Source organism: Rhinolophus hipposideros (assembly GCF_964194185.1).
Source record: "Rhinolophus hipposideros genome assembly, chromosome: 12".
Taxonomy (NCBI): Eukaryota; Metazoa; Chordata; class Mammalia; order Chiroptera; family Rhinolophidae; genus Rhinolophus; species Rhinolophus hipposideros.
The window spans coordinates 39000559-39019542 of NC_138058.1; the positions used below are offsets into that span (position 1 = coordinate 39000559).

The 18984-nt window shown below is 37.1% G+C and overlaps 1 protein-coding gene across 5 annotated transcripts in view; it reads right to left on the bottom strand.

The window, feature by feature from the left end:
* EML6 (EMAP like 6) overlaps positions 1–18984 on the bottom strand; it is a 233785-nt gene that overhangs the window by 93319 nt on the left and 121482 nt on the right. For all 5 annotated transcript variants that reach the window (XM_081069322.1, XM_081069321.1, XM_081069324.1 and 2 more), the window contains exons 7-12: positions 14219–14420; positions 11551–11688; positions 9581–9837; positions 6090–6302; positions 875–1042; positions 360–466 (exon numbers count right to left, since the gene is read on the bottom strand). In XM_081069322.1, the coding sequence (XP_080925448.1) occupies positions 360–466; positions 875–1042; positions 6090–6302; positions 9581–9837; positions 11551–11688; positions 14219–14420 (1085 nt within the window). The remainder of the gene's footprint in view (positions 1–359; positions 467–874; positions 1043–6089; positions 6303–9580; positions 9838–11550; positions 11689–14218; positions 14421–18984) is intronic.

Consider the following 18984-nt stretch of genomic DNA (forward strand, 5'->3'; position numbering starts at 1 on the left):
AGGCTACTTATTCTGTAAAGAAAATACATGCTTTAATACAAAATCAGGTAGCTTACTTGCACATTTTTTTTTCTGCAAAGAATATTTTAAAATTTTAGGTGATAATAGGCAGAAAACCCCAACTGTCATTCAGTTTTGAAACTTTGCTACTACCTTCCACTTAAAAAATTTATTTAAGGATCTGACCAGGTAAATACCTTATTTTTAACCTTTATTTAAAGACAAGAAGTAGATAATTTTCCTTATTTTTGTCTTGATTCTCTTCTGCCTAAGTACCAGCCATTTATAGTCAATGTCCAAATCCAATGAGATGGAGATGCAGGGCTATAAGGGATTTGAGAGGCTAACTGCTTACTGACCTGGCGATCATAATTGATTTGAGTTTCTTGCTCAATATCAGAGTCCAACTCCGGCACGTCGGATAAATCCGAATCAGATTCTTCACTGTAGGAATCAGTGCCACCTTCTGCAGAAACGCAACCCATAAGAAACAAGCAAAACTCCTGAGACTCTAAATAGTTAAAAGTTTTATTTAAAATATTTTCTTTCTTTTATCCTATCAAAACAAATAAAAATCAATACACTATAGTCTGTATTTAATCTAAATTCTTAAAACGTTTCTATTTTTCATCTTTTGGTTAAGTTCAGACACCCCTCGTCCCCTTTCAGAAGCTCTGATAGACCAGGACAACTTAACCCCCACTTCTATTAGACCATAGACCTTTGAATTTTAAATCTTACTTTGAAAAAGTGAAGAAAGGAAGAAAGGAAGGAAGGAAGGGAGGGAGAGAGGGAGAAAGGGAGATGTTAGAACATTCTTTGAAACTTTATTGAAAAGTAAACAGATGTTGAAAAAAATTATTACTGGTTTTACCCTGGGGTGCAGTTTCCAGCAGGCCGTTGCTGACACCTTCTGGAATAAATCTCCACTGGAAAACCGAGTGGTCAGCCCCTCCTGTGCTTAGTACCCACTGAAAGTCATGAGACCAGCGAACGTTTGTGACATGTGCAGAATGGCCCACATACTTTCTAAACTTGGCTCCTAAAGATGTTTTTGAGAAGATCAGTTATGCAAAAAAATAGAATTATTGGTTATAAAATTACATTGCTATTCATGTTCAGAAGTAAAGTCTTTAAACATATTACAAAATAATTTTCAGTATTATATAACAAATAAACAAATGCTCCAAAAGATACCTCAATTATTCCAGCATGGACTAAGCTAAAAATGGATCTTACAATTTAAGCCCTGTGGCTAAAGACACATCCGAACCTGTTCTCAATAATGCCTACCACTTCACTGATTCTGAAAATAAATTCTAAAAAATGAATATCTCACACATTCTTATTTAAATACAAGATAAAATAGATAGTCTTTTGCAATTGGGAAATAGAAAATAATTCTGTAGGGGGTAAAACGTCAAATTGTTTGGGATCATGTAGATATAGGGTTGGGAGAATGAAATTATTTTCTCTTAAATCGATTACTTTACCCAGTAAATGCCATCCCCAAGTAGTGAATGCAATAGAAAAACTATTTGAACTTAAACTGTGGTTGAACTACTGCAAGAAATTCTCCAGTGTATGATCAGTAGACAGTAGCATAAAGGTTCTCATGGAAATAAGCAGAGTCCACCTTATCATGTGGGGACTTAGTAGTCCAAAGACTATGGGAAATTTCAGGGGGCCAATCAGCACCCCATCTCTCCTTCAAAAACACTTCTACCTTTTACAGTCCCTCTAAATGAAATCTCTTTGGGTGAAAAGGCCATCTATTCAACTACCACATGTTTAAAATTTAAATTCCTACTAGAGAGGTAATGATTTATATAAAGGGATCCCTTTCCTGAGAGCGTGTTCTGATCAGGTGAGGTCCTATTATATCAGAAAAAGACTAGGGGAATAATGCCACAGAGGGGAAAGGAGGCCCTGGGTCTCAAAAGCAACCTTGCCTTTTTCAAAGAGTTGCCTAAATCAGTTCTGGTAATTTAATAAACTCAAACAGATTCCAACTAAGATCAGTTGGAAACGCAGGCTGATGTTAACTCAATAATTGGGAAGTAAAGTATATTCTTATAGCTCTATAAACCTTCTTGGGCTATCCTTTGCTGCCCGGACCTTTACATCTTCCTCAGAGATAATTTAACTTGTCTCTGCAGTGATTTAAAAATATGCCCACAATTCTAAAAAAGTCAAACTCATAGAAACACACAAATTTGTGGTTACTAGGGGACTAGAAGGAATGGAGAGCTGTTGGTCAAAAGGTACACTTGCAGGTATAAGATGCACACATTTTGGGAATCTAATGTACAGCATGGTGACTACAGTTAACAATAAATACTGTGTTGTATACTTGAGAGTTGCTAAGAGAGTAGATCTTAAATGTTCTTACCATACACACAAAGAAAAGGTAGCTAAGTGAGGTGATAGATATGTTAACTAACATTAAAGCAGTAATCATTTCACAATGTTTTTATATATGAAATCATTGTACACCTTAAACTTGCTTAACGTTATTTGCAATTATAGCTCAAAAAAGCTAGAAAAAAAATGCATCCACAAATTTTTGATATAAATCAAAATGAATAGAACATGGTAAAAGTGAAGGTGTGTGTGACACCCAAGAGGAAGTTATAAAAGGCAAGGCAGAGTCCTCCTTGCTCTCTTTCTTGTACCTCTAGATACCTCATGGTATCCGCATGGTAAGAGCCCCCAAGCAGCCTACACAGAGGCCTGCACAGCAAGGAGGTGAGGCCTCCTGCTCAGAGCCACATGAGTGAGCCATCTTGGAAGAGGACCCCCGGGCTTCAGTCTAACTTCAGACGACTGCAACCTCACGAGGAGGCCTTGAGCTGGAATCATCCAGCTAAGCTGCTCCTAAAACTTTTACCCCCAGAAACTGTAAGATAATAAATGTTTGTCGACTTAAGCTGCTAAATATGGTGGAGAGAGGAAGTTTTTATGCAACAATAGATAACAAATATACACTTGGTAGTCTAGAACTAGAACCTGCAAAGGCATAGGTGTCATTAATATTTAGGCCTTCTCTCTGATCTTTTTTCCTGCATCTTCTCTCTCTCTCTCTGTGTCCTCCTGCTTCCTTCCCTACCCCTCCAGGCACACTGGCCTCTTGGTCACTCCTCAGGCCTGCCAGGCGTTCTTCTGCCTTTCGGCCTTTGCACTTGCTATTCCCTCTACCTGGGATGCTCTTTCCCTGAATATCTGAATGGCTGGTTCCCTCACCTCCTTCAGGTTTATAGTCAAATGAAACCTTATCAGTGATCCTTGGTTGACCACCCTATTTAAAGTAGCAGCACTATGCGACCCTACCTGGGAACTCTACTCCCACTGCTTGCTTTATTTTCTGCATAGCATGTCTCACCATCATACACATTTATCGTTTCTTGTTTATGGACTATGTCCTCTCAAGAGAACAACAAGCTCCATGAGGGCAGGGATTTGTGCTGGTTTTCTTCATTAATGTATCTCCCGCCTCTAGAACACCACTTAACAAATATTTATTGAATACATGAAGGCCACACCCACCTCTTCTATGGCCTTCCACAGGATACTGAACTTTACCAGGCCTCTCTTTTTCCTCTGAACCACAAGGTGGCTCAGGTCTCAGCTCTCAATCAACACTCTGTTGACCTTTCTCCCATGGCTTTGAATACTGTCCATGTGCTCATGACTGTCAAATGTTCCTCTCCAGCCCTGAATTCTCTCTGGAGTGCTGACAGCCCGTATGCCGTGTCTACTTGGATTCCTCCAACTTATCACAGATAAATCAGACTGATGAGGTCCCCTTTCTTTTCCTCTCCTACCGTTTTACCCCCATGAAACATACACACAGACAAAATTTCTTCTTTTCTCATTTTCCCATCTCTATGAATGGTGCCACCATTCACCCAAACTTAGGCGTCATGCTCAATTCCTCTCTTTCCCTCTATCCCCATATCCAATCCACTGGCACGATCTTCAGCTCTACCTTGAAACTGTTTCCTAATTCCAACTACCTCTTCTCACATATGTTCCTCAAATCTTCGTCCAAGCCACATCATTTCTCACCTGGACTCTTGCAGTAATCTCTCTAGTTGAAGCTTGCCCAACCCTAACCCATCTCACACAATATCAAAGTGGTCTTTTAAAAACTCAAACATGTCGTTCCTCCATTTTAAACCCTCAATAATTTTCCATTGCACTTAGACTGAGACCTAAATTTCCAACAGTAGCTACAAGGCCCTTCATGACATGGTCCCCACCACCCTCACATTACACAGCTCTCCTCTCATTCATCATGCTGTAGCCACACCCACCTGTCTGTTCCTGCACTGCACAACAGAAAACTATCCTGTTTGCTCAGTCTCCACACTGTCTCATTGTCATCAGCCTCTGCTCATGTTTGGCTGCTTACAGGTTCACAAGTTGAGGGGAAGACTGGTACCCTGGGTTATAGGGAGACAAGTCCTAACAACTGTTATTCCCCTCAACAACAGTCTTTTAGAAACTTGCCTGCCAGTAGTTTTAGCACAAAAAGTCTACAAAAGCCTAAATGTCTCTGAGGCAAATTGCAAGATTTATAAACCATGAATCATGAAAAGTAGACCAATTCAATTTGCTCTGAGGACATGGAAACTTCTGCAGATTACTGAGGTGAATCTTATTACTCTCACCATACTATCACTCTGGCTGTCCACTTCTCCTCATTCATTCAGACATCCCCCGTGTGCCATCATCCTCAAGGTTGTTTTGTATATAAAGGTGTCTCATTCTGACAGAAAGCACTACTCACAACCTCACCCTAGCCTACCCCGACCCTCCCATTCTAATAAACTAACGCAAGATCTACGTTTCCACTGCTATTTTTCAGACCCACATTCACCCTGCAAGGCTTGGTGATACAAAGAAGATACCAATTCGCACTAAGTTAACTATTCCCAAATCCTGACACTTGCAACCAATAGTATTGTTTCTGATCCCACTGGCATTTCTTCTGAATTCCCAGATGCCGTATGCTTGCCTAATTTACCTTCTGTAAGTATATTACTCTATCTAACAAGATATGCCCTATTACTCAAAAAAACCATTAGAGAGAGAAAGAAGTTTGAATTTGGCCCATTTAGGTAAATTTGTGCCTCTAGTACTTTAACTGATGGTCATTTTGTCAAGTGTAAGTCATGATGGTTTTGCTATGTATTTTATATTCAATTCTGTATTGTAATTGTCATTGCTTTAAAACTGCCAGTTAGTGCAAAATGACTTCCTAATTACATTGTTCAATCCCTTTCCTTGCTTAATGTAAAATTGTTCAAGTGAAAGACTTTGCAAGCAGCAGCATGTCCCTAAGATTTTCAAGGAGCAGTCAGGGAGTCTCAGACAAACCTGTATATGGACTTTGCCTAAACTTGCAAAGAAATAAAAGGATGAAGTCATTACATGGTTAATTCAGTCACATTCTACAAAGCTTGCAAATGCCACAAAAAGTGATGCAACAAGATTTTAACAATAGAAGAAACAAAACAACAGAATGTGAGGGCAGAGAAAGTTGTTTTGAATCAACTTGTTTCTCTCTCAAAAATCTCACAAGTTATGTAAATCTGGTTTGCAAAATTAGTGCTATGACAAGGGATCCATAAATTGTATTATCTGAAAGAACAATAACTTCCAAATTTTATTTAAATATGTCTAAGAGGATTTGCTTTGCTTTGCTATGTACAAGTACAAATAGCTATGAAGCATAAAAAAATTCATTACAACATTTTAAAGTAACACACAATGAAATTTGGAGTCTTTATTTACATAAATATAAATGACTTATTTACGATGTAAAGATGAGGCTTATGAATCACAAAATGGTGAGTGAAAACTCTTGTTAACAAATTCTGACTTAAATTTGCAAAACCCCATATTTTAGAATGTTAAATGTAAATGACATCAACAACACATTGTATTTAAAAGTGTTGAAGAGTAATTTGTATACAGAGATAAAATGAATAATCTCCAGGAATAGACACCAAGAAACTAAGCTTTAGTTATATGGCATATACATTCTAGAATGAACGTAAATGAAATATCTCTTTGGGACTTACCTTTCTTGAGACAAGGAAATTTAAACAATTTAAGCAGTCCAAAGTCGTCTCCAGACACCAGCACTGAGCTGTTGTAATTTGCATCCACTGAGTTGATGTCCGTGATGTCAGTGTATTTTGGCCAAATTCCGCTCACTTCAGGGCCTTTCACACAGGTCCAGGAGGCCCAGGGAATCCCTTTGATTTCTTCTTTACTTGTTAAAGGCTTCCCAGCTGAAAAAAAAATCAATATTAATATGTTACAGCTAAATAAAAAGCATATTCTAATTTACTTTATTCATTTTTCTTCTTTTACACAGGTTTAAAACTTTCTTCTTTAAAGTTCTATAAATCGAGAAAACTATAGAGTCTGATCTCTTTAACCAAGCGATATTTTTGTTGTTGTTGTTGTTTTTTTTTTTTTTGCAGGAAGGTTTAAAGGAAGCACATGGTCAAAACTCAGACATAAGAAGAAAGAAAATGATCATTGTACTAACTGTAATGTCTCAAACTACTAATATTCACTTGGCCTTCATTTTATAGATACTGGTGATAATATGCTTCATATTATGGATGAAATTACTTTTATTAAATTATACATTATCATAGTCACTAATATTTTGCCAGGATTTTAAAAAGTTTATTCTTAACTTCTACTTTTCATAATTCAAGGAACGAAAGAAGTGATTTTTTTTAAATTCAGGCTCAATAAATTAATGAAAACCATTAATGAATTTTATGATTTAAATTTAAAAGTGCTAGACAATAAAAAAACCACCAAGTTTTAATGAAATAAATGTCATTGGTTGGCCTCGCTAATCATTAGAGAAATACAAATAAAAACCACAATGAGATACCACCTCACCCCAGTCAAAATGGCTATCATCAATAAATCAACAAACAACAAGTGCTGGCGAGGATGCGGAGAGAAAAGGGAACACTTGTGCACTGTTGGTGGGATTGCAGATTGGTGCAGCTGCTATGGAAAACAGTATGGAGGTATCTCAAAAAACTGGAAATGGAACTACCTTATGACCAAGGAAGTCTACTCTTTGGTATCTATCCAGAGAAATCCAAAAGGCTAATTTGAAAAAGTATATGCACCCCTATGTTTATTGCAGCGCTATTCACAATAGCCAAGACATAGAAACAACTGAAATGCCCATCAGTAGACAACTGGATTAAGAAACTGTGGTACATTTATACAATGGAGTATTACGCAGCCATAAAGAAAAATGAAATCTTACCATTTGCAACGATATGGATGGACCTAGAGAACATTATGTTAAGTGAAATAAGTCAGACAGAGAAAGACAAATACAATATGATCTCACTTATATGTGGAATCTAAAGAATAGCATAAATGAGCAAACTAAACAGAAATAGTCCCAGAGATACAAAGGAAAAACTGATGGTTGCTAGATGGGAGGGGGATGGGGATGAGGGAGAAGGTGCGGGGGATTAGAAAATACAAATTTGTAGCCACAATATTGCCATGGGGATATGAAAGATAGTTTGGGGAATATAATCAATCAATAATGTAAAGATTTTGTAGGGTGTCAGATGGGCACTTGTCTTATTAGGGAGACCACTTCATGGACAGTGTAGATACCTGATCACTGCGCTGTACACCTGAAGCTAAAGCTGAATAATATTGAATGTGAACTATAATTTAATATATATATATATACACACACACACACACACACACACACATATATATATATATATATATATATAACATCATGGGATATGGAGTACAGTATAGGGAATAGAGTCAATGGTATTGTAACAGCTATAGAAGATGTCAGAGGGGTAGTAGACTGGGGAGCAGAGTTATCACTTTGTGAGGGGTGTAAATGTCTAACTATTGCATTGTTTTGTACACCTGAAACTAGAAAAAATATAAAAATAAAATAAAAAGGAGAGCATAGGATAAAAGACTGAGAAATGGAGTTTTCTGTGACTCCTTGACAAAGCAGAAATAGATTAGGTCCCAAAGTGGGGTTTTGTATTTTGTTTTCTTTGCTTTATATCACTTAATTTTTAAAAATTCTGGATATTAAAAAAAGTAATTGGTTGGGGAAAATAGTCTTGGCAATAGTGCTAGGTATGTTGTTAAATGTATGCCACGATACCCAGTTTCCAGCAGCAGCTCGTGAGGGATGCCCCCGAGGAACACACAAAGGAAGAAGCACATGGATAAAGAAGTGTTTGAGAAAATGTTTAGGCATACACAATTTTAAAATTCAAAATCAAGAAAATGAAGTATATTATCTCATACTTTCCCCCTCAAAATAAACAAATATTTTCAAGTTAAGAATCTGTGAGAATAGATGCTCTTGTACATTACTGGCGTACTATCAAGTTGGTACCCAGAAATCCTGAACTCTATCACAGCATTACATAAAAGTTCATTATAAAGACCATAGAATAAGAGAGTTTATAGTTGGAACACAGTCTTTGGCCCAGGTTCCTGCTTTGGAGAAGATAGTTCAAGAAAGTAACTCAAGAGAAAATCCCAACTGTACAAAGATATTTGGAGCAGCAATGTCTGTACCAGCAAAGAAAGTAGAAATAAGCCCAACTGTTCAATAACAGGAGAATGAGAAAGCAAATTATGATATTATCACTGAGCAGGATGTTATTTTGTTACTGCAAATGGCAAACTTGTGTTCCATACTTTTTCACATATGGAAAATATATATGAGAAAACATGAAACAAAGAAAGCAGACAAATATGCACCTAGTAATAGTGCATTGATGAATCTGATAGGGCAGAGATCCTTTAAAAAGTTGAACTTATATTATGTTACTCATTTTATGATAAAGATTAATTTTTCAATAAAAATTTTTAGATAAAATATTTTTTGAGATCAAGAGTTATGTCAAATATTAAATTTTCCCTCTTATATTAGAAAGTCATAATCAAAGATTATAATACATTTATCTTTTATTTATGACATTTTAGTATTATAAACTAAATGTTACCAACTAAGTATTATAAGTCAGATGAATCTCTTCTGCAAGTTACAGTGGGAGGTGCCGATACAAATAGAAATTGTGTTTTTCAAATCCCAATAGGCACATTTTATCAAATAATCAAACAATGACTTCCATTTATGAAGAGCACAGATTTGAGACTAAAGCAATTACAGTAAATAAACATTATGATCCTCAAATCTGTAGTATTTTTAGTACTTTTTCTAGGATTTTTTTTCTTTCACTTATCTTTAAGTATTCTTTACATATATCCTTTGTTCGTTATAACAAATGCAAGTACTTATGCCCAGTCGATGTCTTGTCTTTTCATTTTATTCAAGGCCTCTTATTCAGCAATTTTTTAATTTTAATGTGTGCCAATTTATCAATCTTTTCTTTGGCAGTTTGTGATTTGAGGGTCTTATTTCAGAAAACATTCCTTGCCCTGAGGTCATAACAACATTCTCATATTTTCTTCATGTAGTTCAAAGTTTTGCTTTCCACAAGCATTCAATAGCTGCATGACTTACATGGCATTTTGTAGAACAGTCGTTCTCCTGCGCCATCATTAGTTTGCAAGTATTTACTATCCAAAGACCAGTCAATGTGCGTAATGAAACTAAGGGACTTGTTGCATTCTCCAATTTTCTTATACCTCTGGGCAACAGCGTAGACATCTACTGGGCCATCATTGGATCCCACTGCGAGATAAGAACCATCTGGAGAAAATTTCATTTCATGAATGACTTCTTTTCGATCTTTGATATGAACCACTTCTGTCATATCTCTATAAAAATAAAAAGCAAAGTGGTAAACAGCAAATAGGAACTCCAAGTCATGTTTTAAAATATATGTGTCAGAGAAAAAAATTGTTTTGAAAGGAAAAAAACAACTACAGGAAATAAAAAATTAACTTTTAAGGAAATATATATAATGTTATTTAAAGTTTATGGCCAATTTAACAAATTTAATAATAAACATTTTATCATATTTTAGCCTGCCAAAATAAAAACCAAGAAAATTAATAAAATGCATATTTGCTTTCATGTTCTATTATATATTATCTTTCTCTAAAATTTCTTGTTAAAAAATTGGGGTTTGTAAAACTATTTTAAAATATATCATTGGAAAACTGCACATATATCAAGGTTAGCATAAAAATGTGCCACCTTTTTATATTTTAAGAACAAGAAAGCAATGATTGTTAAGCTTCATGCTTATTGCTGTAAAAAGAGCAAGTCCAAAAAAGCAGAAAAGGAAAACAGCTTTTTTATTGTTGTGTAATTATTTAACTTTCACGATAAAAAAGTTCAATAATGCATACATTGAATCACTGGAATATTCTGTATCCTTTCTCATCAGATGCTGGTAAGTCTGCCTTTATTTGAAAGTTCACTGAGCGTTTTTCTACAACTGTGATGGGATTCTGACTGACAGGTTCCCTGAGCCAGTAATGATGCCTTCGTCGACTCCAAAACAAATTGAGTGCATAAGTAATGCCAAATATTTGCGTCCACATAACAATTCCTCACACCTGCTATCATTTATTAATAGCACTACAGTTTACTACAATGTCATAAAATAGGTATGGGGGGATTTTTTCTTCCTTGGGAAATCCATCAAAAAGAAAAAAAAACCCTGGTAATTAGCCATCTTTTCATATATCGCTAAGGAGAGAAAGAAAATGCTGCCCACCAATCTGGTAATAAGTTACATGTGGCTGGTAATGAGAATTCAGTATAACAAACCGTGCCAAAAGCATTTTTCAAAGCTATATAGAATTGTCTCTGTGCAAAACATGCCGTATCTAATTGATGGCTGCATTTCCTTTCTGTAATCACAAAATATATGCGCCAAAAGGACAACCAATGCGTTTGGAGGAATTACAGGGTAGATCCATAATTTTTATCCTGTAAAAATACTATAGGATGTTCATAAGTATGAAATATTCTATTTTATTGTCAAATGTGTGTGGAAGATATCTTTCACTCAAGCTCATCTCTAAAAATGTGGTGCTACTGTAGACAGCTTTATTGTGTCTTCCTCTTTTCTTGGCTTACTACAAGCACATAATCCCTTCTCTAAAACCCATGGGACCAGACGAGCTTGAGAATTCATTATTCGCTAGATTTTTAAAAGAGTCACATACAATTTATTATGTAATATCGCCAGTAGGGGCTGGGGCATCATGCTGTATTAATACATTAATATTTTTGCAGCAAATCACGGGATACATGATTACTCCTACTAAGAGATTAATAGACTATAAACAGTCTCAAATCAGTTCACGGGGTCAGGCTGTGCTGCCAAATAAGTCACAGAAGAATTTTGGATATTCAGAGTGTTCGGGTTTTGGAATTACAGATAAGGGATTGTGAATCTATAGTGTTCCTATGTGAAAGAGTAAGTGCATTTTTTCCTAAGGTCCTGGCATATATTACGACCAGGATAATCTTAACAAAAGAGCATATTTAATATCATTTTCAATGTCAATACATGCCTGACTCGGAGAACAATGAAAGAGCCATCCTTCATGCCCAGGGCCAACTGGGATCCATCCGGGCTGAAAGCAACACTGCGAATCGCTTCCTCCATGTTACAGCGGGCAATCAAGGCATGGTCAGCCAGGCTCCACAGCCTAAGCACAAGAACAAAGGAAAAAACAACACCAAACCAACTTCTCATAGTCATCGGCCAGCCCCAGGCAAGAAGGCCTGCTCACCACACTGTGATAATAACGAGAAAGGACACAGTAACTTCACACTAGTGTCCTTCCTCGTGGCGTGTCAGGGAATCTGGGATGATATTTAGTCTCACATTAGGGCATTTTTACCATGTGAAATATTCAGCAAGGAATATACACTGAGACAACATTTCCAAAAATTTTGAGATTCACAGAAAAAGAAAATTTTATACCCTATCTTCACACAACAACTCACTTTTCTGTTTGGAAATTTAAAATTGTTCTTTACTTATACCAGTGGTTGTTAATAACACAAGCAGTACTGGATGCTTTATGGTTAGTTTTCTAAAAAAAATAAAAATAAAAAACTATATATATACTCTTACAGTAACTGTGTCATTTAAGTACATATAGACTGAAATACACATTCCATTTGCTGGCCTCCCTACAAAGGAAACATATGTGAGATGGAGGAGAGTGAATGATACCCCTGCCCAAGACGGTTCCAAAGTCAGCTGCATACAGTCACATGCTAGCATTCCTCATAAGCTCCCTGGGCGTCCGCCTGCTCGTAGGTCCACTCATGGTCCAGGCAGATTTTCACAGGACCCCTGCCTGAGGAGCACAGCTACTACTGGAGAAATGGGGGACAAATACAGCTAACACACAGTTTTCGGCAGCTCTGGGAACACCCAATCCAGGCACTGCAAACTGAGTGAAAATGAAGGAGATCTCTGAAGCTACACATATGGGTTTACATGTGAGTTGCAATTTTGGAATTGACCTCTGTGTGTTAGTGCTTTTAAGACAGTCTTCTCTTAACACACAGGCCACAATATCTGCTAAGTGGATCAAGAATCTAGAGTTCTGCAATAGAGGCAAGAATTAGTCACGTGTGGTACAGTTTCTCTAATGCGTTCTACCATCAGAAGGGATGGGTGCACGCTCCGTACAATGCAGAGTTGCCCAGTGACTAGTTCACTGATTCTTTAGTCAGCCTGCATTGTTCAGCCTAAAGCTTATGGTAGTCTTTCAATGCCTTGTCCATTATTCATAATCTCATGCTGTTTTCAGCATTGCAAGCTTTGCTTTACTAACATGAAGAAAACATCACACCTCAGTAAATTATACTATCCTTATAAGATCACTCTGCTAATCTTTCTCAAGAAATTACGACTTACACCCTTCCTAAATTTCCACACCCAGTGTAAAATTACATTTAGCCAAATTAATGGTTAAGGAGAATAAGACAAATTCTGGCAGTCAGGACAACTTGGGGATGCGTGCAATTCTGAAACTCAACACAGCTGTCAAAATACAAAAGCTAAAGACTTTCTTGAAATCATGGGTATGAATAGAGTTTGGCAGGTGTTTGAATAACTTGGTGGTATTGTTTTGCCTGTTCGGGGAAAACTGAGAGTAATGGAAGGAAAAGAAGAGGAATTAAGTGAAGACAAGCCAAATATACACTTATGGCATATGAGAAGACAACAGGAGCTGCTCTGATTGATGAGGCTTACTGCTTGGTAGAGACTAAAAAATGGATTTATTTTTGGATTTATACTTTACTAATTGAGTATACCAATTGTATATTGATTAGATTCACACAAATACAGAATTAGGGCAGGCAGGAAGCAGGAACCTTTAGTTTACAATGTTCTATTTTAACTATTAAAACCCAGAAGCAGTCATCAATTGATCAATTGATCAATCTCTTCCTCTCACCGTCATTCACTCTCTTTTCCAGTCTGTTTGTTTTCGAGCACAACTAAAGCTAAATAATAAATACAAAATACTGAACTCAGTGTAACAGTCTTCATCTCACACTTTTAAATCACATGTTCAGAACTTCAACAGTCACAAGAATACTGGAAACATACTCAGACTGCTGATTTCACTCAATGTTGTACTATCAAAAGGAACAAATGACCCATAGCGAGAACCCTTGATGCCCTAATAAAATTAGCCATTTTCTCAGGAACTAGAAGGTGCCTTTGATTTGAGGACAATGTTTAAAATTCCATCTGAGAATTTACAAAGAAATAGTTATTTACTCACGTGCTGAAGACAACTTTGCAAATCAGAATTTAAGTTCTGATGGTGATGAACGAGTATCTGTGAGGGTACTGTGACATCGAGGTGCAGCCTTTGCAAAGGACCGAAGGTACGAGAGGAAAATATGCTCTCACCACAGATGAGCGCCATGCTTAGCTCTCAGAAGTGGGACTGGAAGCCAGTCTGACCAGTAGTAATGTATTTTCACTTCTAAAATCATTTGCATGACTTAATATGGAGCCAAAGAAAGGTAACAAGGAAATGCCAAGAAGCCAACTGCTGTTGAGCTAAATGTCTTAACATTCCATGTGATAATTGTGTGGATCTGCACTGTGGTTTATCCTTCTCTTAAGTAAGCAAATTAGGGCAAAATAAATCTGTTATCCCAAAGAAATCAGTGGGGTGACAACAGCCACTGCTGGGGCCTCACCTAACAGAGCGGTCGTCGCTGCCTGTCACAGCCAGTGGCTTCTTGGGGTGCAGGGCCAGAGCCCAGAGCTCCCCCTCACAGTGGCCTTGAAGGATCAGCATTGGCTTGTCTCGTTCTCGCACAATTACTTCAAATATTTCACTGTCCTGGGTCCCTGCTAGAAGGCGGTCGGCTTTCCAGCACACACTCCTGATAGAGAGGCCTGACAAAAATAAATAAGTAAAATAAAATTATATCTTCACACCATTTACAAATAAAACACCTAAGGTAAATACCTTTCGCCAGGATAGCATTTAATGCAACACATTTTTTTAAAAAAACATGATTTTACTCACATGTGGGATATAAAACTGAAAGCAACAAACCAACAAGACAAACAAAAACTCGTAGACACAGACAACAGTTTAGTGGTTACCAGAGAGAAAGGGGAGAGGGAATAGGTAGAAAAGGGTAAAGGGGGTCAAATATATGGTGACGGAAGGAGATTTGACTTTGGATAGTAAATACACAATGCAATACATGATGTATTATAAAATTGCACACTTCAAACCTATGTAATTTTATTAATCAATGTCACTCCAGTAAATTTAATTCCTGGGAGTGGAGGATCAAGTCCACATTCCATTTTGTGTTATTTAACATTTCCTTACCAGGATTGGTCATTTCCCCCAATCTCTTGTAATTCATTTTACAAAAGAATAATCACTCTTTTCTGCCTGACTTAGGATAACAATCTGTTTTTACAGCCACATATATTTTAAAACTATGTTTTAAAATGAATATAAGAGGAGAAATTGGTCTTTCCCTAATCTAACCCTCTTTGAAATTATTCCCTTCTGATTTTCATGGAAAAGTTAATAATCACTTCAATCTTTAGGTGTTAACATTGCATTAAAATTATATGTGGCAAATACTATAGAATGGTTAATTATCATGTTAAGTAAATTTAATATGTATTTGATCAGAATCCAGACCCATTCTACTGGATAAACAGATGGGCTGTGTCCCAGAAATATGCAAATGAAACCCTAATTTCAGTCTCAAAATACCATCAAACATCAAATAATTTATGGAACCTCTCTAAAAGCGTCGTACTCCTTTTAAATCCTAACTTCCACCTCCGTAGTATTTTATCCTCTCTAGGCACTTGCCTGCCTGAGTTTTCATCTCTCAGACTTCTTGCAGTCTGTTGTTCCTTACTGGGTTCATTATTTATTTACTTACACAGTGAATTTTCTCATGTCTGATTTAGAAACATAGACGCAATGCTACTTCCATAACTACTTTAAACAATGGAAGGATGTGATAAGCTTTAAGAGCTGAGTTACCTCGCCAGTGAACTTTGTGTCTTTGATGTAGAAAGCACCAGAAGTCAGGGCACCTGGGCTTTAGTCCTGCTCCACACCTGATTGACCACACACAGGAAGCAGAGTCCCTTTCCCTGGGAGCCCAGTTTTTCCCCCCATAAAATGTAGACTATAATTATGGCAACCATGTAATTTATCATTGAAACTGAAAGCAAAAGGAGATTCTGAAATTAAATTTACATAAGTTTTTGAAATATTTAGTAACCAATAAAGTAGTTTTACAATGCCAGAAAGATCTATTAAATAGTTCTACCAAAAATATTTTAAATGCAAAATTCTAACAAGGCTTTATTACAAAATAAAAAGTCTAGGACAAAGGATTACTAGGCAAAGCACACAGGATTTTTCGGGCTATGAAACGATTCTGTAGGACACTATAATGGTAGATATAGTGAGCTATTATACATGTGTCAAAATCCATAGAATATACAACACCAAAAATGGACACTAATGTGAACTACAGGCTTTGAGTGACAACGATGTGTCATTGTGGGTTCACCTATGCAAAAAAATTTTTTTTAATGTAGGTTCATCATTGTAACAAATGTATCACTCTGGTAGGGGATGTTGAGAGTCAGAAAGGCTTTGTGTGTATGAGGTAGGGAATATAAGAGAAATATCTATAAATTCCACTCAATTTTGCTGTGAATCTAACTGCTCTAACAACACTAAGTTTATTACAAAAAAAATCCAGAACAAATGTTAAATCAGATGAGATGCTGAGACAACAGAAAGATTAATTGGGGGTATGTGGATACTATAATCTTTATCCTCACTAATTGAGGTCCTGAAAGGATCAAATGAGATCATGCATTTAAGAAAAAGACTATAAGACTATTTTTACATGAGATAACTCTTTACTTCTTGCTCTGAATTCATTGTTATGTGTCTTGAAATGGAAGGAGACAGCACACAGGCAGATTTATTATTCCTGCTGTGGGTGGTAAGTGGGATATCTTGGCAACAGCTAGTTCCGGGTCAGTCACTCAAAATCCTCCACTGTAAACATCATGATGGGCTTTCAAGGTTGGGAAGGACAGATGTGTGGTGAAAGCAGTCAGATAAGATGGCAGGCTGAAAGAGTAGGCAGCTCAGCTGTGGAGGAAACTGCCTTGTATCGACAATCCTTTTGCTGCTATCCCCCTCCCAGAGGAGACAATGTCTCCTCTGGGAGGGGTAGTGAATTTGTTGTCTCCCCAGCAGGATTTCCGTCACCTAAATTTTATTACAGAAAAGGTATAACACTTTATTCTTTGGAAACAGGAAGTAAAGAGGGATATTAATTATATTTCAACATCAGCAAAAAAATCAAATAATTTACTTGTTTATTATATTTATTGTCCATTTTCTCTCTGTAAAGTCTGTGAAGAAAAGTGTTTCCTCAGTTTTATATATTGCTTCAGTCTCAGCACCCAGCACTGTGTCTGGCATGTAACAGAGGCTCAATAAGAATTGTTGAATGAATAAAATAAAACATTAAAATAACAAACATTTCTTGAGTCCTTGGAGATATCACGAAAAAATAACATATTCATCCTCAATGAGAACATTTAAAAATAGGGACATATTCATTCATTTATTCAAAAAATTTCGATTGAGCGTCTATTACCTGTCCAAGATTGGAGCTCAGTGAACAAGCCAGACCTATGCTCTATTAGAGTTTACATTCTAAGGAGAAACCAGACATTTATAAGCATATATCTACACAAGAAAAGCAACTAAAATAATATGAGATTCCAGTTCAAGATGGCAACACAGGAGGATCCTGAACTCACCTGCTCCCGTGGACACACCTAATCCATAGCTACATATGGAACAATTTTCTCTGAAAGAAACCCCAAAAGTAGCTTACCAATTCCTACACAATGGGTGAACAATAAAAAAAAAAAATCCACATCAAAATAGCCTAGGCGAGGCTGGGACACAATCTCGCCATAAATCGTAAACCGCACCCCCGGTACATCAACCCTCAATGAAGAGGGAACCCACAACTCTGAGCATATTCCTGAGTAAAGAGTTTGAATTCCACATCTGGCACCCAAACTTTTAACACCTATTCCTGAGAAATGAGCCCCCCAAAACATCTAGCTTTGAAAGCCAATGGGGCTTGTGTCCTTACAAGGCTATAGCAAACTGAGAAATAGCTCTTAAAGGGCTCACATGTGCAGACTCACCATGACTATACTCCAGAGTCTCATGCAGAAGCAGCTGACTGAAATGCTCAGTCTTTCTGTGAAAAATGCCTATTTGCTTAACTTAAAGCTTTGTCCTGAAGGGCAGACATCTAATTCAACAATTATGGGCAAACTGAAATACTCTCCAAAGCCCAACGAGACCAGTCCACCTTTGCACTCTCCATTTGCCTCACTTCAGCTCACCAGTATCTCTCATAAAGGAGCTTGTGCACATGTGTGGCACCCCAGTTTTTGTCACTACTGCCCAGGGATCACCCCTTGATAGCCTGGCTATGGTGGCCAGTGGGGTTTGTGTTCACAGGTTAAATGGTAGCAAACAAAGTAACAGTTCTTAACTGGCTTTCATGCCAGGGCTCGGTGCAGAGGGACCAGACAGAAATGCCCATCTCTCAGTCTTCCCCTGAAAAGGGTATATTTGCGAACTTTAAAAGCTGCCACTTGAGGGTCTGGATTCCAATAAATTCGAATCTAGGTGCTGACTAAGATCCTTCCCTTCAGGACACAGACAGGTCTTGGCATACCCTCAGCTACTGGGAGCCATTAAGAACAAAGTAGGCTGCTTAGACAATCATAAAGGTTTGAGAGACAAGCAAGAGTTAGGGCAGGGTTGAACAATTAAGTTCATCTCCTACATAAGCCCACCTCTTCAAGACTGAGAGAGGTACTTGTTTTATTTAATGAATGGGAACCAACACAGAGGGTCAAGGAAAATGAAGAAACAAAAGAACATGTTCCAAATGTAAGAATAAGATTAAAAAAAAAATCTCAGGAAAATACCTCAATGAAATGGAGATAAATCATTTACCTGATAAGAAGTTCAAACTAATGGTCATAAAGATGTCCTCTGAGCTCAGGAGAATAATGCATGAACAAAATGAGAATTCCAACAAAGAGATAGAAAAATATAAGAAAGTAGCAAACAGAAATCACAGAGCTGAAGAATACATTAACTGAACTGAAACTGTGTTTCCCCGAAAATAAGACCTAGCCAGACAATCAGCTCTAATGCGTCTTTTGGAGCAAAAATTAATATAAGACCTGGTCTTATTTTATTATAATATAAATACTTGGTCTTATATAATACAATATAAGGCAGGGTCTTATATTAATTTTTGTTCCAAAAGACGCATTAGAGCTGATTGTCCAGCTAGGCCTTATTTTCAGGGGAAGACGGTAATACACTAGAGAGGTTCAATAGCAGACT